The sequence below is a fragment of the Drosophila teissieri genome, chromosome 2L, assembly GCF_016746235.2.
Source record: "Drosophila teissieri strain GT53w chromosome 2L, Prin_Dtei_1.1, whole genome shotgun sequence".
Taxonomy (NCBI): domain Eukaryota; kingdom Metazoa; phylum Arthropoda; class Insecta; order Diptera; family Drosophilidae; genus Drosophila; species Drosophila teissieri.
This window is the reverse complement of record NC_053029.1, coordinates 8,639,843-8,659,765: the sequence shown is the minus strand read 5'-3', so window position 1 is coordinate 8,659,765 and position 19,923 is coordinate 8,639,843. Positions and strand designations below refer to the sequence as shown.

The 19,923-nt window shown below is 43.2% G+C and overlaps 2 protein-coding genes across 3 annotated transcripts; one reads left to right on the top strand and one right to left on the bottom strand.

Moving 5' to 3' along the window:
* The first annotated feature begins 16,928 nt into the window (after positions 1-16,928).
* LOC122622152 lies at positions 16,929-18,073 on the top strand. Of its 2 annotated transcripts, none has more exons than XM_043800379.1 (4): positions 16,929-17,112; positions 17,170-17,280; positions 17,341-17,454; positions 17,511-18,073. In XM_043800379.1, the coding sequence occupies exons 1-4, from the start codon at positions 17,033-17,035 to the stop codon at positions 18,010-18,012; spliced, it is 807 nt and encodes a 268-aa protein (XP_043656314.1). In that variant the 5' UTR covers positions 16,929-17,032; the 3' UTR covers positions 18,013-18,073. The 2 variants fall into 2 exon arrangements, with proteins under 2 accessions (XP_043656314.1, XP_043656321.1); XM_043800386.1 differs by having other exon boundaries at positions 16,977-17,116.
* A 228-nt stretch (positions 18,074-18,301) lies between these two features.
* Positions 18,302-19,718, bottom strand: LOC122622144 (D-aspartate oxidase). Its single transcript, XM_043800366.1, has 4 exons — positions 19,489-19,718; positions 19,210-19,422; positions 18,793-19,089; positions 18,302-18,735 (listed from the first exon to the last, which is right to left on the bottom strand). Exons 1-4 carry the CDS (start codon positions 19,689-19,691, stop codon positions 18,423-18,425), a joined length of 1,026 nt encoding a protein of 341 aa, XP_043656301.1. The 5' UTR covers positions 19,692-19,718; the 3' UTR covers positions 18,302-18,422.
* Positions 19,719-19,923: the final 205 nt, after the last annotated feature.

The following is a 19,923-nucleotide window of genomic DNA, read 5'->3' as shown; positions in this document are numbered from 1 at the left end:
CCGCCATCGATTCGGTCGGTAATCGCTGATGTCTCCGCCGTTTGAAGTGCGCCGCGCCATTTAATTTCAAGTGCTTCCTGGCACCTAGGCAAACACTAATGCCGCATTCCTCGCACTTGACTTGACTCCCCCAATCGCCTTTTGCCATTTGCCTCTTGCCTTTGGCAGCTCTGACTTGGCACTCGCGATTGGTTTTTGCGCCATTAACTTCAAATGCTTTCTGCCTCGGCGAACGGTGGCTAAGTGATTTCCTGGGGGCTAAAGTTGCTTGCCACTTGGCATTGCTGTTTGATTTTTCTCAGCCAAAGGGTTTTCACCTCTTACTTGCCATTGTTTGCCATTTAGTTATGGGTTCAAGTGTGTACTTCCATTATCTATTTCGGTAAATTGGTTTTAGAACCATTCAACTGTATAGCAGATACGTGATACAAGAAGTAACAATGGAGAAGATTTAGATGATCTCCTTCGGGAACTATAAAAGCTAAACGAAATTTCGATTTAGATAATCTCTTTTGGGAACTATTCAATTAGAAAACAATACATTTCTAATTATATTAAGCCTCTTTACGGAGATATAAACCTATGACTCGCTTTATTAAATGAAATCCGCGTTAGCCTAAATCCGTTTATTAATTATCAATGAATAATTATTCTCCCACTGCTACCATTAAATAAGTTACGTAAATTAAGTAAATATTTACCATGAATACTTTTCATACTTGCTTGTAAGGAAAATAAGAACTGCGTCAAATGTATCTTCCTGAAAACCTTAGTTTGTAAGATTGAAAACAATTGATGAATATCGTTCAATATATGCTCCATATGATCGAAATCTAGAAATGTTTAAAAAATGTTTAAATGTGCATTTGGAAGATAGTTTCCCTAAATTCTAACAAAAAATTGAAACACTTTCAGTCTGAGATTTCAACCAAAAATTTGGAAATAAAGCAGAAGCTGGTTCCCCAAAAACTTCTTAGTTTGGGGGACATCTTTGGAGCAAAGCTTTCTGTGAACCATAAATTAGACAACTTTGACAGGCATCTAATTTTTAAAAACTCATGCATTTAATTGCGACATTAAAAGCACAACTCTGAAAACAAATGCCCAATGGTGGTGGGGTAACTTTAAATGCCCTGAAAATATAAAAAAACTCGTCTGGTTGAAGCGCACATGTCGTTGAACGCCCCTCGAAATTATGACAAATATTTACAAAACACAAAGAGCTAATGTCCCCATTTCATCGGTCGCATAAATAAGTGTTATGAGCTCCCGTTTCTCCCTCCAGTCTTGGCCACAGATTTGAACAACTTTCTGGGCGTCCCAGATCCCAGCTTCGGATTATTGGTGTCACTTGGTTTTTGGCATCGCTGCTCCAACACATGGCAACGATTTAAAGAATTACACACCAAATTTAGTGCCTCGAGGATGGAGTGCGAACAAGTGGAGTGTTCTCCGCTCCGATTCCCATCGGCTTGGTACCCCATCCCATTCCCTTGCTGCTCTAGTTCCAATTAGAGAGCCATCTACAAATCTGAGTGATGTGCAGAGCAGATTGACGTGCGTCCATTAAAATCCGACGGAATTTGCTAGTCGAGAAAAATAAATTATTAAGGGAGTGTCAGCCACTAAAAGCAGGGTTTTCTTCTCTGTCTTATAACCAGTCTTAAGCTAAGAAAATATTCAAAGTTCTATTGAACTCAGATGAGAACAAATGAGAAAAGCATGACAATTATTTTCATTGATATGATACATCCTAATTACATTCTAAACTTAACTTAATTCAAAAAAGTACTTAAAAACGAAAACCGGCAAGACTTTTTCACTAAGAACTATAAATAACACACATTAACAAGTAAGCCCATCATTTGATAAATGCACATCCCGTAAGAAATTACGTAGAGTAGTTATTAAGGCTAGACATCGTATTTAGTAATGTGATAAGTCAACCGGCTTTTATTTGAAAACGCTATCTGTATGCACTCGCATTCCATATCACCGTAGAAGTGTAAGCTATCGTTTTCGAACAATTCGAATCGTTACAATTCGATTGGATTCTATATTGCCCGGTTGTAATCAAGAACCGAAATGAAGTTTTACAGTGGATAATAAAATATATTTTTGACATGAATTTTCAATCAGAATTTTAATAGCCCTTAATAATAACATGGCTATCAGTTATCAGCGCACACAATCGGTTATCAGAGTCATTTTCGTCGGTTCGCTCTACTCTCTACACAGACAAAAATGAGGTGGTAGATTCAAAGTGGTGCATGGCAATGTATTAACGTGCTTGTTTTACAAATTTACAAATTTACAAAAAACTGCTTTTAAGTTAAGGTTACATTGAAATCAGTTGCATGTCTAGAACCAGTTGGGAATTATAGCGCTGTAGCTGAAAAGTCTATGTCCTGTTTCAAGTTTACTTGAAGTGGACTAGTATGCTTATGGAATTAAGAAATTGCTTATGAAGAAAACAGGAATGATTTATAATAGTTCACGGTGTACAATCGCGAGGGAATCCTAGCGTAGTGCAATAGGAATTCCATATAGCCGCACCATCTCCATCTCCACCTCCACCTCCGTCCGCCTTCTGCAGCCGTATAGACGTATAGCTGTACAGCGTATTCCGTGGCGTACCGGAGCCAGGCCGATACCGTACCGCCTAGCGATCCATCTATTACCTCTGTGTGGTGGCAATATTCCACCACCGAAGCTATAAATAATTTATTTATAGCTCTTACTCCACTCAGTGCTGCGGCGGTGCTATTGTTGATTTAGTGCCTCTTTATAGATCGATGGTTGTGTGGCTGCTCGCTCCCTCGTGTGGGCTTCACTGGCTCCACTGGGCACCACTGGGCTCGGATATTGCCGTGGTTACCACTGGATCGGGGATGCATAAACAGGACGCGCTTGGCCAAATGATTTGATAGTTACTGGTGGCTTGGAGCAAAGAGTCTTTGGGGGGAGGGTCTTGTGGCCTTATCTAATCGGAGGGGAGAACAGTGCGATGGTGGGTCACAGATCGATTGCGCTTTTCCGTTGATAGGCCCTTATATTTAACCTGGAGGCGGCAGATTGAAATAAAACTCCGGTTTTATAGCACCCCCGACCATCCGAGCCATTGCAGCATATCGGTTAAGTAGTACTACCACGCACAGATCGCTGCAAGAGGATTGAATTGTTTACACGTATTTATGGCACCTCGATTTAGCCAAACAGCCTTTTTTATTGTAATTACCGACAGCTTGTGCGTTCAGTGATGTTCTAATGAAGCGATTAGTTGTCAAGTAGCGGAAATCTTAGGATTTCCATCTGAATAGTAAGTAATAAGAGTGATATTCAACTGTGAGGTGGAGATACGATGAACCACTAAATAGATTAGTTAAAACCGAGCTGACATATGATCGCACAGATTACTTCGAATTCCCACTTGGCTGTGTTTTCAGTGTGCACCTTTGTTGATCGCTATTTGTATAATTTACAACTTGTAAACGCGGCTCATTCGACGCAGAGCCAAGCCAGCAGAAAGCAAATAAGTTGCTCCGATAAAGCGAATGGTGGAATGGGTTTTGTGGCGACACGGAGTCTACCGGGTTAGTGCTCGCTTTTATTGATAAGTTGTAATTATGTTTATGACACACGTCTGTTTGCCGGGACTACCTTTGGCTATGGCTGCAGATAACTCTTTTTAGATACATATATCCGTAGGTCTTACGGTTGCAACGGTCACCGTTCTGTGTGGCATATGCATTCTGTCAGAGATCCATTGCCGCTTGGCCAGTAATCACTTGCAATATTGTGAATTTGCAGCAACAGAGGTAAATGCATTAATTTGAAAACATTCCTGTTGAAGCTACGAAAAGTTGAGATTTTAAATATGTGTTAAAATATTTTGAATTCCGTTCTTGGCAAAGATTGTCATGCAAATTCGATTTCTCTAATGATCAGTATGTGAATCTGTGAGATACTTTTTCTAAATATTCAACTATAACTCATATAGTACATTAAATATTCATGGCAGCGTAGCATTTAAAAAACACATCACTTTCCCTTTGGACATTTAATTGTATTTTTTCGTAAAAACAACTGTCCTAGTTTCCGTTAATTTTTTCAACAAGTTTCTTGTTTTTTCTAGCCACACAAGAGCAACAAAGGCAGAGATATTTAATGCAAATACCCATCGAAAACAACAAAGCAGAGAGACAGAGAGAGAGAGAGAGGGGGAAAGGGGTAGCGAAAACATTGTCCAAAAGCTAATTACCAAACAAACGAAAAACTCGATTGAATCGATTGATTTTCGATTCGTGTCCAGATAAGCAACCATTGCCCCGATAAAGATTTGTTATCACTGAAAACAGAGGCGCAATCGCAGTCACCCAGCCGCCCCTCCCCTTTTCCACCATGCGCAGTGGCGAGTCGACGGTGATTGGATTGCCGACTGGCCCACTCTCGAGTGGGAGGAGCCGCCCCTCGGAGAACCCCCAATTGGTGGCCCCGACCCCAGGCCGCCCCCGCCTCCCCCCTCCGCCTGGAGGGGGTGCTGCCGACACGTGTGTGCTGAAGGAGCACAGACATATGCCAAAAAGCATAAAAAAGCAGTAGGTGGCAGTGCTGCGGCTGATAACACACATTCCAGAGCCATGTTCTGGGCGGAGCCAAGCGTTTGGGAGTCGTCGTGCAAATCAAGGTAAAACAAATACAAATCGAACAAAAATATTTGCACTCATACGGCTTTATTTGCTTTAGCCAGCCACAAAAAATACATAGCGTTGTATGTACCACATGTGCACTCTAGTTTTGTCCTTTTTCAGGCTCTCTTTCGGTCCGCCGAGCTTTTAAATAATTAAAATGTGATTTTTAAGTAAACATTAGGTGCCATTCTGCGGCGTAAGTACTCCCAATAGAAATCAATTGCGAGTGCCATTCGAATGTATGTGTTTTTGAGATCAAAATACTGGAATTCTAATACTATATAAACAATGAGTTTATAATCATATCTTTTAGCTTTCCATCTCTACAAATATTCTGTCTGGAAATCTCGACTTCTAGACGGATGGATACAAAGAGATACTTAAGAACTTATGTAAGTTATAATAAAGAATACATGATTTCATTTGAGTTACATTTTTAACTTAAATATACATAGAATTGTGTTATCATATTACGATGCTAAAATCCCTAAAAGTTCTAATTCGCGTAAGGACCTGAATACACCATGCAACTAAAATTGGAGCAAACACCCATTCGATTATTAGGATCTATATTTAGACTTGGAAAGTTGATTGCATGCATTAATTGGCCTGCAAGCAGCAGCTACAAACCAGATAATTAACAAGTTCCATTGTCGAAAGTGTCAACGCGGTTACTTGAAAAGCCAATCAGCTCCAGCTCCAGCTTCAGCTCCAGCTACAACTCCAACTCCGGCTGCATTTGTTTGGATCCCACGCCTCCGCAGGGAGCTCTACGAAAGTATCTGAACCTCAAACTGTGAGCTCGTTGTGTAATTAAGCCGGCCACAACAACAACAAACAGGAAGACAAACTGATGGGTGGAGGGACTGAGGAACTGAGAGACTGAGGCACCCGCACAAAAGCCAAGCTGGCGATGATGTCATATGTGCATAGGCCACGGAGGAGTGTGTGTGCTATTTGCAGGCACTGTTAGATGATCAGCGGCTGATGTTATTGTGGCGGCCAAAGTGGGAATCCGAATTCATGTGCTCATTAATTTAGCCAGTGAAGCAGCAGCACAGTCAACCAATACAGAGATGCAGCCAATGCCGAGCCGATGTCTCCTTCGCTCCACGGGTGTAATGGGCACACACTCGGATACGTTTGTATCTCATGGATAATTGTCTGGGCCGAGTATCTGTTGCGCTGCTGTGGGGATGTGGGGATGTGGTGCTGCGGTGCTGCCCCCGGAATCTAGACAGTGTGGCCAATTTAGTCTGCTTTGGCAAATCAATTAAATTCAATTAATCCCCCAACACTCTTAATGGAACGTAATGAAAAGGGTGACATGACTGCGATGCGACTACAGATCCAGATACAGATACAAATACAGATACATTTACAGATACCGATACTGATAGAGCCATAGGAACGGCTACGGCCAACGGCAACGGATACATGACGTTCCGGACACCAATGCCACGCCAGGCCAGGCCGGACCGGATCGTATCGGACTGGAGATGGAGCCGGGCTGGGTTTGATTGAGGGAAAAAATCGCATGACTGAAACGATTTGAGCCCGACACCCTCCACTACCAGAAATCTTATGGATACTTTCAGAAGTTAGACAACTAATCCTAGCTAACTGCCGAAATAGTAACAAGATGTTCTATTATTTGTGTGAGTATAATTAGCTAATTTATTAGAAAGTCTTCCAGCGCATTTTCTTGCAGTGCATTGCATTTTTTGTCTCCCACAATTCGCCGAGCTGAGTGGCATTCGTTAATTGTGAAATATATCGCTATCCTTCTCGGAGGTTTTGATTCAACATCAGTGCAGAAATGTTTCTCACGCTTCGGAGTTTGACATTTTCGAACTTTTGCATGATTTCAAAAACTTAATTGTTCTTAACTGTTTTATTTGCTCTTTATGGAACTGAAAAGGAGACAGGCGAGCAATTGGGAGCAGAAGTCGAAAGTGCTATTGCGATTTGGGTTCATGGAAATGGCTTCACATTGGTTTTGTTTTTCAAAAATATTAATGTAAGATATTAAGTAACGTTTGTAAGTACAAAAACGTAATTCTAGACAATAAATTTGTGCAACTGTTTGGAAGTAAAACCGCTTTAGTGTTAGAGATTCAGGTTACAACCCAATCATTGTAACCGTTTAAGGCGAAACATAAATCTGATAATCTGAAAATTACCCACAACATAAAAGCAAGACATTGTGGGTCGGAAAAAGGGGTATGCCAGCCGTTTTCCGGGCGAACAAAGCTTTAAAACAATTTGGCAAGAGTATTAATAGAAATTGCGGTTAAATTGTTGCATAAATATTGGCTCAAGTGAACGGAACAGAAGGCGCACGTGTCCCAGTCCCAGTCCAGCATAAGGTGGCCCTATAATTATGGGATAATGTCGCTGGGCAAATGTCGATGGGGGGTTGACTCTGCGGCGGTATCGGGATCAAAGGGTAAGTCTCGAATCGGCAGCCTACGACAAGAGCAACAGAAGCAACAGAAACAACAGGAAGCACAGGAACAACAAGGCAACAAGGCAACAAAAGGAACAATCAGCGCCGCAAGGCGTGATGTCCTTATCCGCTTGCCACTGTATCCTCCCATTTCCGGTTACCCCTTCCGGAAAACGGAATCTAGAATCCGGAACACCCCTTTCGTAATCGCTTCGCTCATGGCTCAGTTCACATGTGACAACATAATAGCAACAGCTCCGGGCAACCACAATGCCCGGCTAATGGATATGGAAATGAAAATGGAAATGGATATGGAAATGGCAATGGAAATGGAAGCGGAGCAGACTGGCTGAGCAGCGAAATGCAGAAAATTGAGCAACGAACCTCGAAACTGGGTTAATCGGAAGGGGTAATTATTTTAATTACAGCCAAAACGCTCCGCTTATGCAAAACTCTCACCTAATAACACCACTAGTCGCGCAGCTCGTTTATCCTGCGGGGCGATTAGTCCGCACCTTACTTCTGATTGTACCTTTTTGCAGCAGTCGTTATCCTGCGGTTCTATTTACAAGTTAAAGTAATTAAGCAAATTACTAAGGCCACGGAAACGCGAAGGCGACAGACCAACTGTGTGACCCTTTGCCAGTAAATATTGAATCGTTAGGGATGGTAAATTGGTAGCTTCATACTGACTGAAGTAGGATTGTCTAAGAAGAAAAACCATCCAAAGTTTAAATACAAAGTTATCCCACTTTTCTTAAAGTTAATACATGTAATAGCTATAAAACTGATTATCTTGGAACGTATTTCTGTATGCCCAGAGCAAAAGTTGAGTTGACTATGATTCTGTATAGAAATATCTACACCAACTACCAACTTATGACTTTTAACTTCAGACTTATTGCAGCCTTTTGGTTTTTGTATAAAAATAAGCAGAGATTGATGATGAGATACCTTCATAACATTTATAGGACACTGTTTTGCCATCTCTAACACGGCTGTAAGCACAGCAACTCCTTCGTTCTGTTCACTCGACCAAAGCTCTGGATACGAAATTCCCTGAAGAAATCAAGCTAAAAACTATTCACAGGTCAGACTCGGAAGGTGTACCACCCTCGACTTCCAGGTGGGTGTAGTAGTACAAGGATGTATTTTATGTGCTGTTGTTGGTTGTGGTTTGTGGCACTCTATTTGCATATTATGTCATCAGCAGTCCATCAGTTGTGTTGTCTTCGGGGACTGTCAGCCGGTCAGCTATTCCATATCCTCGACGAGAGTGGGGGAGTTGAAATGGAAGTGGGTGATGGCACCTAGCCCATTGTCGGGTGTAAAGTTCACAGATTAGTTCGTGTGCATTTCCCCAATTGGGCCACAGAGTGCATAACTAGTCATTAAGAGTCACCTTTCTTGGCTTAATTAAAACCCACACACACCGCACGCATTAGTGGCTTTGGAAGTTGCTAAAATAATAATAGGTTGCGAGGTCATCTATCAAGCTAACGAGGTTAGTAATGCTAACTAGTGGGAGTAGCCAAATTGAGGGTGACAGCGGTTCTCAGTTGTGCAGCTTAAGGAGGGAAAACGTAGCCCCCTTTCTACTGAAGATCAAAACCAGAAAGAAGAATTCTTCCAGGGTGGCGCCCTTTGCATTCGCTCAGTTTCGATTTGTTTCAATTGAACGAAAATCGGCGAAGAAATCTCCATTCGCAACACGCAACAGCAGCTGTAACTTCAAAGCGGAAAAGCCCCGATTCCGATGGCTTTATGAAGGTTGCGTGACTTCTGCCCATCTGGCCAGAGATCCTCCATCCATCCATCCATCCATTTGTCCATCCCTCCAGATATCTTGCCCTTCAAATCCATCGAGACTGCTCGGTGGTGCCCATGGATGTGAGGGTGACGGTTTCGACTTCGACTTGGACGGCGATGACTGGCCTGATGTTGACCAATTAATTGTCATTAAGCGTATTTGAAGATTTTTAATTAAAACCAAATCTTCGGCTTAATTTAAATTGATCGCGCAGAGTGGCTGACGAAAATGCTTTCTCAATGACATTGCGACCGTCGATTTGGGGCTACATTTTCAGGGGGTGGACAAGGGGGCGGCTGATCCATTAGCTCCCATCTCCAAAATGTGTAGTACCTTTGGTTCATTAAGTCCAATACCAAAATATATTGATTTTAATAGATTTTGTATGTGTTTGGATCGTTAAAAGATACTAACTTCTTATCCATTTTGATTTTGGGGTTATACTTGTTTGAGTTGGCATACATACTATTTTACTGATAGAGGAACATTTTGAGTATTTTACACGTTGTAGATTGAAAAGACTTTGAGAGGATTACCCAAAAAATATGCAATATTTTGTAATCAAGCCATATTTGTACAATTATTCTACCCAAACTGCTCATTTGCTTGGAATTCCGAGACGAATTGAATTGTTTCGGATCTCGATTCGGAGCCCGCTGAAAATCAGCAGCCGCAGTTTTGACACAAGAGGCGGTGCCAGCAGATGCGGCAGACACCACAGTTGAGTTTTGAATTTGAAGAGTACGTAGATGGAGGAGCCAGTTATGGGGATTGGGACGAGGGATTGCGGGGGGGGTATGAGTTGGGAGTTAATTTCTTTTCGGCAATTCAGTGGGTAATTTTATGTGCGCCTTTTTGATTGGCGGTGCATTTCATGTTCAATGTGCGCTGACGGCTTTACGATCCGATTCGAGTCCAGTTCGCCTTCCATTCATTATTATTTATTCTTTCAGCTGTTTTTTCGTTTTGGTTGTGCTGTTGTTTTGCTGTTGATTTCAGTTAATTTAGTGCGCAATTAGGAAGCACTAAGTTCTTTTGTGCTCCATGCCGCGCTCTGACCTTTGCCCCCCCCAGTCCACTGCCGCCATTCATATTGCCCCGGGTTTTCACTCTGCTGTCCAGATATGGTGATAAAATAAACGGTTGACCAGCTTACTTACGAACTTACGAAAGGTGCTAAGCTATAGTGATAACGCCCTGCGATTACAGGCACATACAGCCATATACCATATACCATACCATTCCATATTCCAGAGCAGAGTCCATGCAATCGCATATGTACGAGTATACTAGGCAATCACAATCACAATAGCAATCACCATTACTATTTACCATCATCATCATCACCTGACTCCGAATGCCAAACTTCTGCGGCTTTTGGTTTTTGGTTTATCGGGGCGCAAGTCTTTTATCATCGATTGGTGGCTAGCTGGTGGTTGTTGAGGTGGCATGTGTACATAAATTCATAAATAAAAATCGTTTCATAAATCGTTTTGTGGCCATCGAGAACTCTGCTAATTGCCCAATGAATTGCTTGAAATGTACTCAAGGCGCTTTCGGTTACGATAAATAATCTTGATTTTGTGTAAAGTTATGGCACTTGTAAAATGCAGATAATAAATGCTAAATATTTATTCACAAACTCCAAGGTGTCTAGGATAATGCAATAGTCAAATTTGATTGATAGTGTTTAGCTTCAAAAGTGTGATTTAAAAGCTACAAGCGATTTTATCCTATTATGAATGACAAACGACGGGAAACGGGTAGAATATACAAATATACAAATATAGACCCGAATCCTGTTTGCATAAGTGTAACGCTCGAGTGGTCAACACTTACGGATGTTTGACCATGTGCCGACGCCACGAAGCCATTACTTAATTATCATAACCAACTAGGCACGGGGCATTGGGCCAACTGCGAAAGGGGTTTATCCGTAAAAATTGCGCCACACCCACGATGGACGAACCGCCGCCGACGCAACACACGTCGCTAATAAAATAATAAATATCCTGGACAGACGTTGAACCCCCCTCCCCATCCCACGAGTTATCCTGCCCACTCAGCCACACGAAAATTGTCGAAACGAAAACAATTTCATCAACGTAATATGCCGTGGAGGCATAAAGCACGAAAGAGTTGAGCTCGATGGTGGTAAATTGCCATATTTTATGCTCCACTCGCCCGTGTTTGTCAATTGAAATGCAATTTTCATAAAGCACACACGTGTGTATCTGCATCTGTCTCTGTAGCTGTAGCTGTATCTGTAGCTGTATCTGTATCTCTAGCTATATGTGTAGCTGTATCTGTAGCTGTGTGTTTGCCGTGTTACGTGTATCCGAGAGATACAAAAGTGTCCCCTCACAGCCTTCCCTGCCCTCTACGCGACCCAGAAGTCATCTAGTCCTGCGACTGTTTCCACCGATATTGGTTTTCCACTCTGGCTCCAGCTACAGAGTGCCAGCTCCTGCTCCAGCTCCAAAGTCCATCCCCCGTTCCAAGCGCTGGTCGCTGGCTTTGCCATGTCGAACATAGTCGTCCCCAGCGGAGCACTTGCAAATGCGACCAAAGCACGTTCCGCAAAAACTCTAATGACAGGCAAATAAATTTCGAAGGAAATATATTTCGAAAAATTGATCTGACGTGTCACGCGAGTGCCGAGAGCCAGCATCCAGCCAACAGCTACCAAGTGGCAAGTAGCAAGTGGTTTGAAGTGCAAACCTCTTTAAGTGGCATGGAAACCATAGGTGGGCACAACACGAAGTTGTATCGATTTCATTATTAATCTTAATGAATATACTTTATTGACAATGCAAGACAAGTTATTTAAAAATTGAATAAAAACTTTGTTAGAGGGAAATAGGCATGATTTGCCAAGCTGAAGAACCTGAAGAAGAACTATCTTAACTCTTTGAGGAGTTATAAACTATATTCATCTGAAACCTAAGAAATGGTTGTAGCCATTCTTGGTTGTATGGCATTTCTTTAGGTGCTGTCCGTCGTCATCCGGAAAAACCACATCATACGGCTGCCAATAAAAGCGCCATTTGAGTTCTTGCAACGGCGACCTCAGCGCGTTTGGCTGCGGGCAAACGTTGAGCAATAAGCGTTTTTATTGCCTATACAGGGGAATATTTTACCGCGGAGTGAGTGCGACTGTCAAAGGCCTCCAAAGGAGGCTGGATACCAGGATGCCCAGGATACCGGGATACCAGGATGCCCTGGATACGTGAGCTGCCGTATGTGAAGCCGCAGAGTTGCTCCCCCGGGTATTCGAGTGCGACATAATGAATTACCTTTATTGACAACTTAATGTTTATCGCCGTGCTGGGCCGCAGTCGCATAAGGAGGCTGTCAGGTTAAGCGTGCTTAATGGCAGGTGGATAGGCTGTTGATGATGATCACGATGGTGTCCCCGAGCGGAGGCCATCGATGCTCCTTTATTTATTTTTTGTGGAATAATTTAGTGGGCACAGGACACGAAGGAGGAGCTGGTAACAAGACGCTCGGTACTTCGCCATCAATTGAAATCAACGGCAACGGCGATGTCCTGATGAATTATTCAAGGACCAATGTCGCAGTGAGCAATCAATTGGCGTTGACATCGCGGCTGCCCCGCCTCCTTCTGCCTGCTCCCGCCCTAAAATAGCACGAATTTTGTATAAAGGAGCAAGTATTGACGGCTTGATTAATTGGAAACAAGTTTATAATTAGCAGGCAAACGACGTCATTTTATTCTTTCCTGCTGAAGCTAATAAAGATTCGCCACAGACTCCATTGTCTAATGGAGAAAGTAAAGTCATTTCCGATGCGGAAAATTGAAAAGGTATAGCTTGGGGCCAGGACCGTCCCCTCCCCTCCTGCTTTTCATCAAAGTTTACATCAAAGACGTTGAACTTGCTGGGAAAAGCGAGGGTGTGGCCTTCCACGTCTTCGGAGGCGGAGTTTTCGATGAGTTCCGGACGAGATGGTGGGCTCTTCCTTGAGTGCTTTCAAATACCTTTTGAGTTACCTGCTCGCACATTTATATTTAGAACGACTTCATGCCCTCACTTGATGGCACTTCAATTGTCTAGTTAGATGGGTCCTGTTTCCGCGGATCGGGTTAGCGCATTAAATTAATTAACCCTTTGGGTTTGCGTGCTCAGCGGATACGCTTCGTGATTCCAAATGGGAATTCGGTGGCTCCGGAAGGGTTCTGGTGAAGCGCCTGTTTGCTCAGCTTGGACAAGGCGTATTGCATATTTCTGGAAAACGCACCGCGGGAGGTGCCACCGATTACACTTAAAATAATTTGTAACTTTCAGTTTTACTTCTGTAAACATTAATGCAATATGTCCTAGTTTTATCATGGCGAGTACTAGCTTTAAAGTACTTGTGGCAGTAATGCACTATCATTTTCAATGAATAGGATAGTGCCATTGCTACGGAAAATTATACAGTATCCTGTATCCTTAGTGCCTAATTTTCCTTGGTGTACCTGTAAGTGAATGAGTGGGAGGTGGGTGGTGGTGGGTGTGGCTCTGCCCCTTTGGATGTGCTCATGATGGGTGCGGTCGCATGTTGTTGGTGGCTCCATTTCACGGCGGCGACTGAAAATGCGCCAAATCACGTTCCGTCAACAAATATTGAGGTATTCTGCTTTACCCGTTTTTTTTCTGTTTCGCCCAGAGTCCTTTGGCCACGCACAAATTAGCATGTCCGCCGATAATTGTCCTTTCGTGGAGATGACCCGCTGAGATAACTGGCCATAGTTGTAACTGATTTCAGCCGCCGCCGCTGGTCAGCCAACTCTTTTTTCCTTCGCCCGGAATTTGATTTTCCCATTGGAATTTTATTGGAAAATCGCGTGCAGCTAATGGAAAAGTGTCATTTTCCATATGCCAATCGCTACGGGTATTCCTTCAATCCTTGGTTTCCTTCAGTTCCTTAAACTTTAAGGCAATTATGTGGGCAAAACGAATTAAGAGTGAAATGAAATGAAATGGCTCGCTGAAATGCAAATATAAATGCGAAAATATGATATTTAATTATGGCCGTAGCCCTTCCACTCGCCGTTCGCAGACACGGCTAACTTTTCCATTTTCGCCCATTTTGAATAAATTTGCATTTCACTCGAGTCCGCGCAACAAGGAAAAGCGCGCGGCAGCAGCAATAACAACTGTAATAAGAGGCAATTGAAAAGTTTTGCATAAGTCGCAAGCGACCTAAGTGAGTTAAAAGCGAGCCCCAAGTTTCTTAACGTCTTTTTTAAGGCCCAAATGCCGTGCAGTGCTGCGAAGAGCAGAGGAAAAAATGGCTAAAACCTTTAAAGTCGCTTAAATATTCTAAAATATTCTACTAAGCTAAACTAGTGAAGAAAACTACTTAAGTAGTTAAGCATACATTAGTTAAAATGAAAAAGTCTATAAAGTTTACTCCATTTGAAACATCTTTTCCTATATTCTAATATGTATACGTTCTTCGACTTGAGAGCACAGCTACTTTTGGCTTGAAAAAACCTTAGCTCACAGCATTACTTCAAGTTGCCAAAAAGATGAAGTCTCTCTTGCCTTTGGTAAAGTCATTTTAAGTCGCCAAATCAGCCAGCAGACAACCAAGTTTATGGAAGAGCCAAAACGGAGTACAATACTGAAGTTTAATTTGTTTTTACAGGCGTAATTATGAGCTATGATCACTTTCACAACTGCATTTTTGCCCAAAATGAACGGAAAAATCATGCTGGAGAAAAGTGGCAAAAGAACAATTGCATGTATTTTAACATGTGCAGAGCAGTGAATCCGAAAGATACTTATGCGTACAACGAAGACTAAACGCTTTTTAAACGCTAAATAATCAAACAGGACGCAGAGAGATTATCCAACTCCTTCCCCATCTGACTGTATTTTGAATTACTTTGAGCACTCTGCTTTTGTTGAACCCTTGCTGACGACTTGTTTGTTTATTTGTTTGCCTTTCGACAACCGCGCAGCTTCAACCGGATGAAAATGGGTGTGGGAAAGTGGGCTGCCGCTGATGAGGTTGCAAACACCTTGCGGCTAACAAGTGCACATCTCCCAGAATCCCATTCCAGCTGAATCCAAGCCAGCGTTGGCCAATCCAACCCACCCGCAATCCATTGTCAAGCGGCTTTTTCAGCCATATCACAATCACATTGCACTGGCATACCCTGTCAAGGGTTAGTTCACTTGGTATGCACAGAATATGAATTTAACGAAACTTCAGTTTCTAGTAGCAGGCAATTCCATTTAAATATTTAAATATGTGGTTTAATATCTCCATTAATATGCTATAAATGATACATGATTCAGCAACTGTTGTCGCATGAGTTATAATGGGATAATTAATAGAACCAGTCTGATTGTATGTATCTCTATACCATCTTTAGAATATATAAACTTCGTTCTGATCGTCGTTTATCTGGCGACACCTTTGCTTTTCGGCTGCATTTCATTTCGTTGTGTATTTTCGATTTTAAATGAACGCGGCGAATGCAAGTCACGGCTGACAGTGGCACCACCCAGACCCACCAAACCCACCCAGAGCCACCAGAACAGCACCACCATTGTGCGGCGATGGCACCACCCAGTTCGCGACTCCCAGGGAATGCGCAGGTGTGCGCTGAAAAACATGCTAAACCGCCCGGCTGACGTTAAGCGATTTTCGAATGAATTCAAACTCGCCATTGTTGCGGCCCCGAATCGTTTACCTTTTTGTGGCAGAAAGGATGCTCGACGGTGTGGGTGTGCCACATGTGAGTGTGTGCAAACAATTTGGCGGATTAAATGAGTCCCAAATGAGACGTTTTTATGCCCCACACACACACACACACTTTATGCAACATCATAAAGTCCACTGCGGTCTTAGCCGCATTACGCTGCTCTCTGCGAAAGCCGCTGCTTAATGTTACTGATGGCCCCATCTTCAGCTCCACTAAGCTCCACATTCCTTCTGCAAAAAGAGGAGGAGGATAATGCCAAAATTAAGTTATTTCTTTTCGATATTGAATTTATCAGGGCGGCATACGTGTCCTGAATACTCCAGCCACTATATGCCACAAGTACGAATGGCAGCGGTCCAATGGACCGACACCCGATGCCAGCCATTAAAAGTGTCGCTTGTATTTAAATATCCAATTGTCTCACGGACAAGGATGTGAAACATTTCAAAATGCGCTGTCTGCCGGCGAAGGGATCCTTTTTGGGTGGCAAGGAAATGAGGGACCCCCGTCGAAGATGAGCATCCGAGCCAAATTCGGTTATTCAATTGGTTTGTTGCCTAGTAAATGACACCCGATGGTCTTTGAATTTTAAAATGCGGAATCCAAGGTGTATTCTTCCAGAACGTGTTCTCAGCTTGGAAATTCTTTTTTTTTTGCTCGAGGGTGGATTTGGTTTGGTTTTCAGTTCGTGCCCATTTCACTACGATATCCGCCTGCCACTGAATTTCGCCCACAAATGGGTGCGATTGTTATTTACATTCTTTTGGGCTGCATTTGCTTTTATGTGGTGGCAATTTATTCAAATTGAGACATTAGACAAATTAAATTTACACGTATCACCCTTGATTGTTACCGCCTGTATATTCGCTTAATTATGACATTATTCAAAACAGAACATTTGCATTTTGTAATACAAATAAACATTTACGGCTATTCCGCTTGGATATGAAAAATTCAATTTAATGCCATCGTATACGGAAAACCATATGTTAAACAGTTTTACAAGCAATTCGAGTTTTGAATGCCATCCAAGAAGTATGCAAACCTCAATTCTAATTTTCTAGCCAAGAATATTCGAATTTAATAGGGAAAGTATTGCTCAACTTCTATGCTAAACATCCCAGATGCCTTTCATAAATTTAAATGTTCATAATCTAAAAAAGTTAGTGATCGTTGGTTGAGAAACATAAGCGTCCTTCTTTCAATTGACCCAAAAAGTATGCTCTGATTTTCTTTTCTATTTTTTTGTATCTTAGTTTTAGTTTGACACCTACAACTTTCCCCTTTTGAAAACGTATAAAAATAAATATAATATATACAAATCTTTAGTGGTCTTAAAAATTCTTAGTGACTTAACTGCAATGGAAGATGTGCGCACTTTGCGTTTTGATATCCAATGGGAAGTTTTCGAGGGCATGCAAATAGTTGACATCAATTCGAAGCATGTATGGTCACAGTGACTATAAGTTGAGAGATTTAACTTGTGAAATATATTCAGGTACTACGACATGGTGATCGAGTTCATGTGGTCCCAATCGTTTCTGAAAAGTCTTGTCTACGAGAGTCTGGGACTATTCGATGTGCCGAACATGAAAGAGACTTACTCTTGGTAATGAATCTTTCCTTATTCTATTTTGAAAGAGTTATTAATATGAATATTGTTATGTAGGTATGTGCGCCACATCCTGCGAAACGAGTGCTCCGTGATGATGATCAGCGAGGACGAAACGCAGATAAAGGCAGTGGGATTGCTTGAATGGATGACCGAGGAGTGGCACTCCTGGTATGACCAACTAATCCATTTCCACCAGCCTCATAATATATCTCCTTAAATCGCAGGGTCTTCTTTCCCTCTTCGTTGCCCCGGAATCTGTTCCAGCAGATCATCATGATGAAGAAGGAGCTGATCGATGCGACCAAGGCGTCCATGGGTGTCACCACCTACGACGCCCTCTTCGTCCATGAGATCGCCTTTCCGGATGAGCTCTACTTCAACAAGGACTTCCTGACCACCATCTTCGATGTGTTCGGCTTCGTCGCCCAGCACATGCACATGCCGCGGGTGAACTTCATCGCCCTGAGCTCCGTGGACCAGGAGGCCGCCGGTCTGATCGAGTACGACGAGATCGGGCGGACCATCTACTCGATCTACAAGGTGGGCAACACCCGGCCCTTTGACATCCTGCGCGAGCTGGACGAGATGTACGCCCTGCTCTACGAGCTGGTCGTCTCGCCCGTACTGAAGTACATCGAAATGCCCGGATTCGAGGAGTTCCACGAGGCCCTGGAAGCCAGGTTGGCCAAGGAGGCAGCCGAGAAGCGTCACGATGACGAGATTTGAACTGTTCTTCGCTGTCATGTGCACATAAATGTCTGCCTACTCTTGGGCTTCAAACTCGTTATTTCCCCAGCTTCACTTCCACAAGTACTCAGTTGCAGGCACCGCGGTGGAGTGCCAATTTTGGGGGAAGGAGGACTAGGGGTACGTTTCCAACTAGGCGGTGATAAGCCTATCAATACGATCACCATGCCATGGCGATAGTGCTGCCTACACAGACAGAAATCTCTTTGCATTCACCTAATCAGATCCCATTTTTAACAGTTTAAATAGAAAAATATTTAAAGGTAGATTGAATATATATAAATGCTTTTTTATTATGTAGACAAATAGATGTTTTTTACTACAAATTTGGTAATAGAACTATAACATTGGAGTTCGAACTATACACTCCAGGTGAAGTAAGTCTAGACTCATAGTTTGGAGCCGTTCCTGGCGGCCAACAGGATATCGAGGACATCGTCGGCGCAGCCCCAGCACAAAGTGACTCCACTGCCGCCATGGCCATAGTTGTGGATGAGCAGTTTGCGACCACGGCGCTCGGCTTCCAGCCGGAGTTGGGTGCGACCCGGCCGGAGACCCACCCAGTCGACGAGGCACTCCGTGTGCTCCAGACCCGGAATGTACCGCCGGCAGCCATCCACAATCATCCGCCTGTCCTTCTGGCAGACCTGAGTGTTGTAGTCCCGCTCCTGATGCGTTCCGCCTAGGACAACGCTCTCCGTGCTGGAATGTATAAGATATAGAAATACCAACGAGAAAAGGTAACTGCTGTATACTCACTTGGGTATAATGTAGTTGCCATCATCACTCTCGTCCAGCACGGCCGAGAAAATCCAGTTTGCCTTCACCCGAGACACTTGTCCACGTACTGCGTACATTTGAGCGTCGTTCAGCAGGGTCCTGGAGCCCAATCCGGAGCAATTGACTATCACATCGTACTCGGAATCGGCGATGAATGCCTCCAGGTCCGTTATCCTGTTCCGGACAACTACTCCTCCGTTGCGGGCAAAACGCTTCATCAAATACGGCAGCAGCTTAATGGGCTCCGAGGTGTAGGTGACGAAGGATAAGCCTGACCTAGAAATATTCATATTTCAGGGAAAACTATACAAATGTACTAATAGAATAAAATAATTTAATTGAAAAGGTTTTAATATTTTTACCAACTAGTTGGTTTATATCTTCATATATCCTTACGTGAACTTAACGCTGCGACCTTTGTTGTAGGCAGCCAGCTGTTCCTTGGAGAGATCCACGGCTCCATAGACAATGTCGCGCCAGAAATCCTCCACCGTGTCCACCGCTGAGGTGCTCAGCCGAGTGCAGGGCAGTAGACAGACCCCAGCCTCTCCAGCATCCCCGCTCAGCCAGATCTGCTCCAGAAACTGGTGCATGCTCTTCGACCATTTGCTAATTAAAGATAAGTAGTTGGGAATATAATGTAGAGCAGTGCTACTGGGTAATACGAGTACTTACTAGACTTTCGATTGCGAAGTGCCGCCTAGAAGGTAGGGACCCCAGAGCCCCGCCGAACCATCGCCTGTGGTGTTGGGCGTGAAGTCCTCCGATATAATCGTCACCCTTATCGGTGCCTTTCCCTCGTTGACGTAGTGCTCCAGTATCTTAATGGCACTGGCAACGCCATTTACCCCGGCACCGATAACTGCAATGTTCGGCATTGCTCCAACCCGATCAGCTTGGGAACTCGGACTAAACTGAAGAGATGGTGGCTTATCAGACTGCAAAGCAGATCTCATAATGCTATTAGCTGATTAGAGAGCTTTGGGAAAGAGCGAAAAAGCTTTTTGCCTATTTTAATCTAAACTAACTCTTGCTAAAATCTGAATTCGAAAAATAAAAGTGTACCCATTTCAAGTAGGCCATAATTCTATCAAGTTGGCGCTGCATTTT

Excerpts from the sequence above, each read along its gene's own strand:
- LOC122622144 (XM_043800366.1), bottom strand. The coding sequence starts at position 19,691 with ATGCCGAACATTGCAGTTATCGGTGCCGGGGTAAATGGCGTTGCCAGT. Across the intron at positions 19,423-19,488 it reads ACTTCGCAATCGAAAGTCTA|CAAATGGTCGAAGAGCATGC; the intron begins GTAAGTACTCGT and ends ATCTTTAATTAG. Across the intron at positions 18,736-18,792 it reads GGCAACTACATTATACCCAA|CACGGAGAGCGTTGTCCTAG; the intron begins GTGAGTATACAG and ends TATACATTCCAG.
- LOC122622152 (XM_043800379.1), top strand. The coding sequence starts at position 17,033 with ATGGAAGATGTGCGCACTTTGCGTTTTGATATCCAATGGGAAGTTTTC. Across the intron at positions 17,113-17,169 it reads ATAGTTGACATCAATTCGAA|GTACTACGACATGGTGATCG; the intron begins GCATGTATGGTC and ends AAATATATTCAG. Across the intron at positions 17,455-17,510 it reads ACCGAGGAGTGGCACTCCTG|GGTCTTCTTTCCCTCTTCGT; the intron begins GTATGACCAACT and ends CTTAAATCGCAG.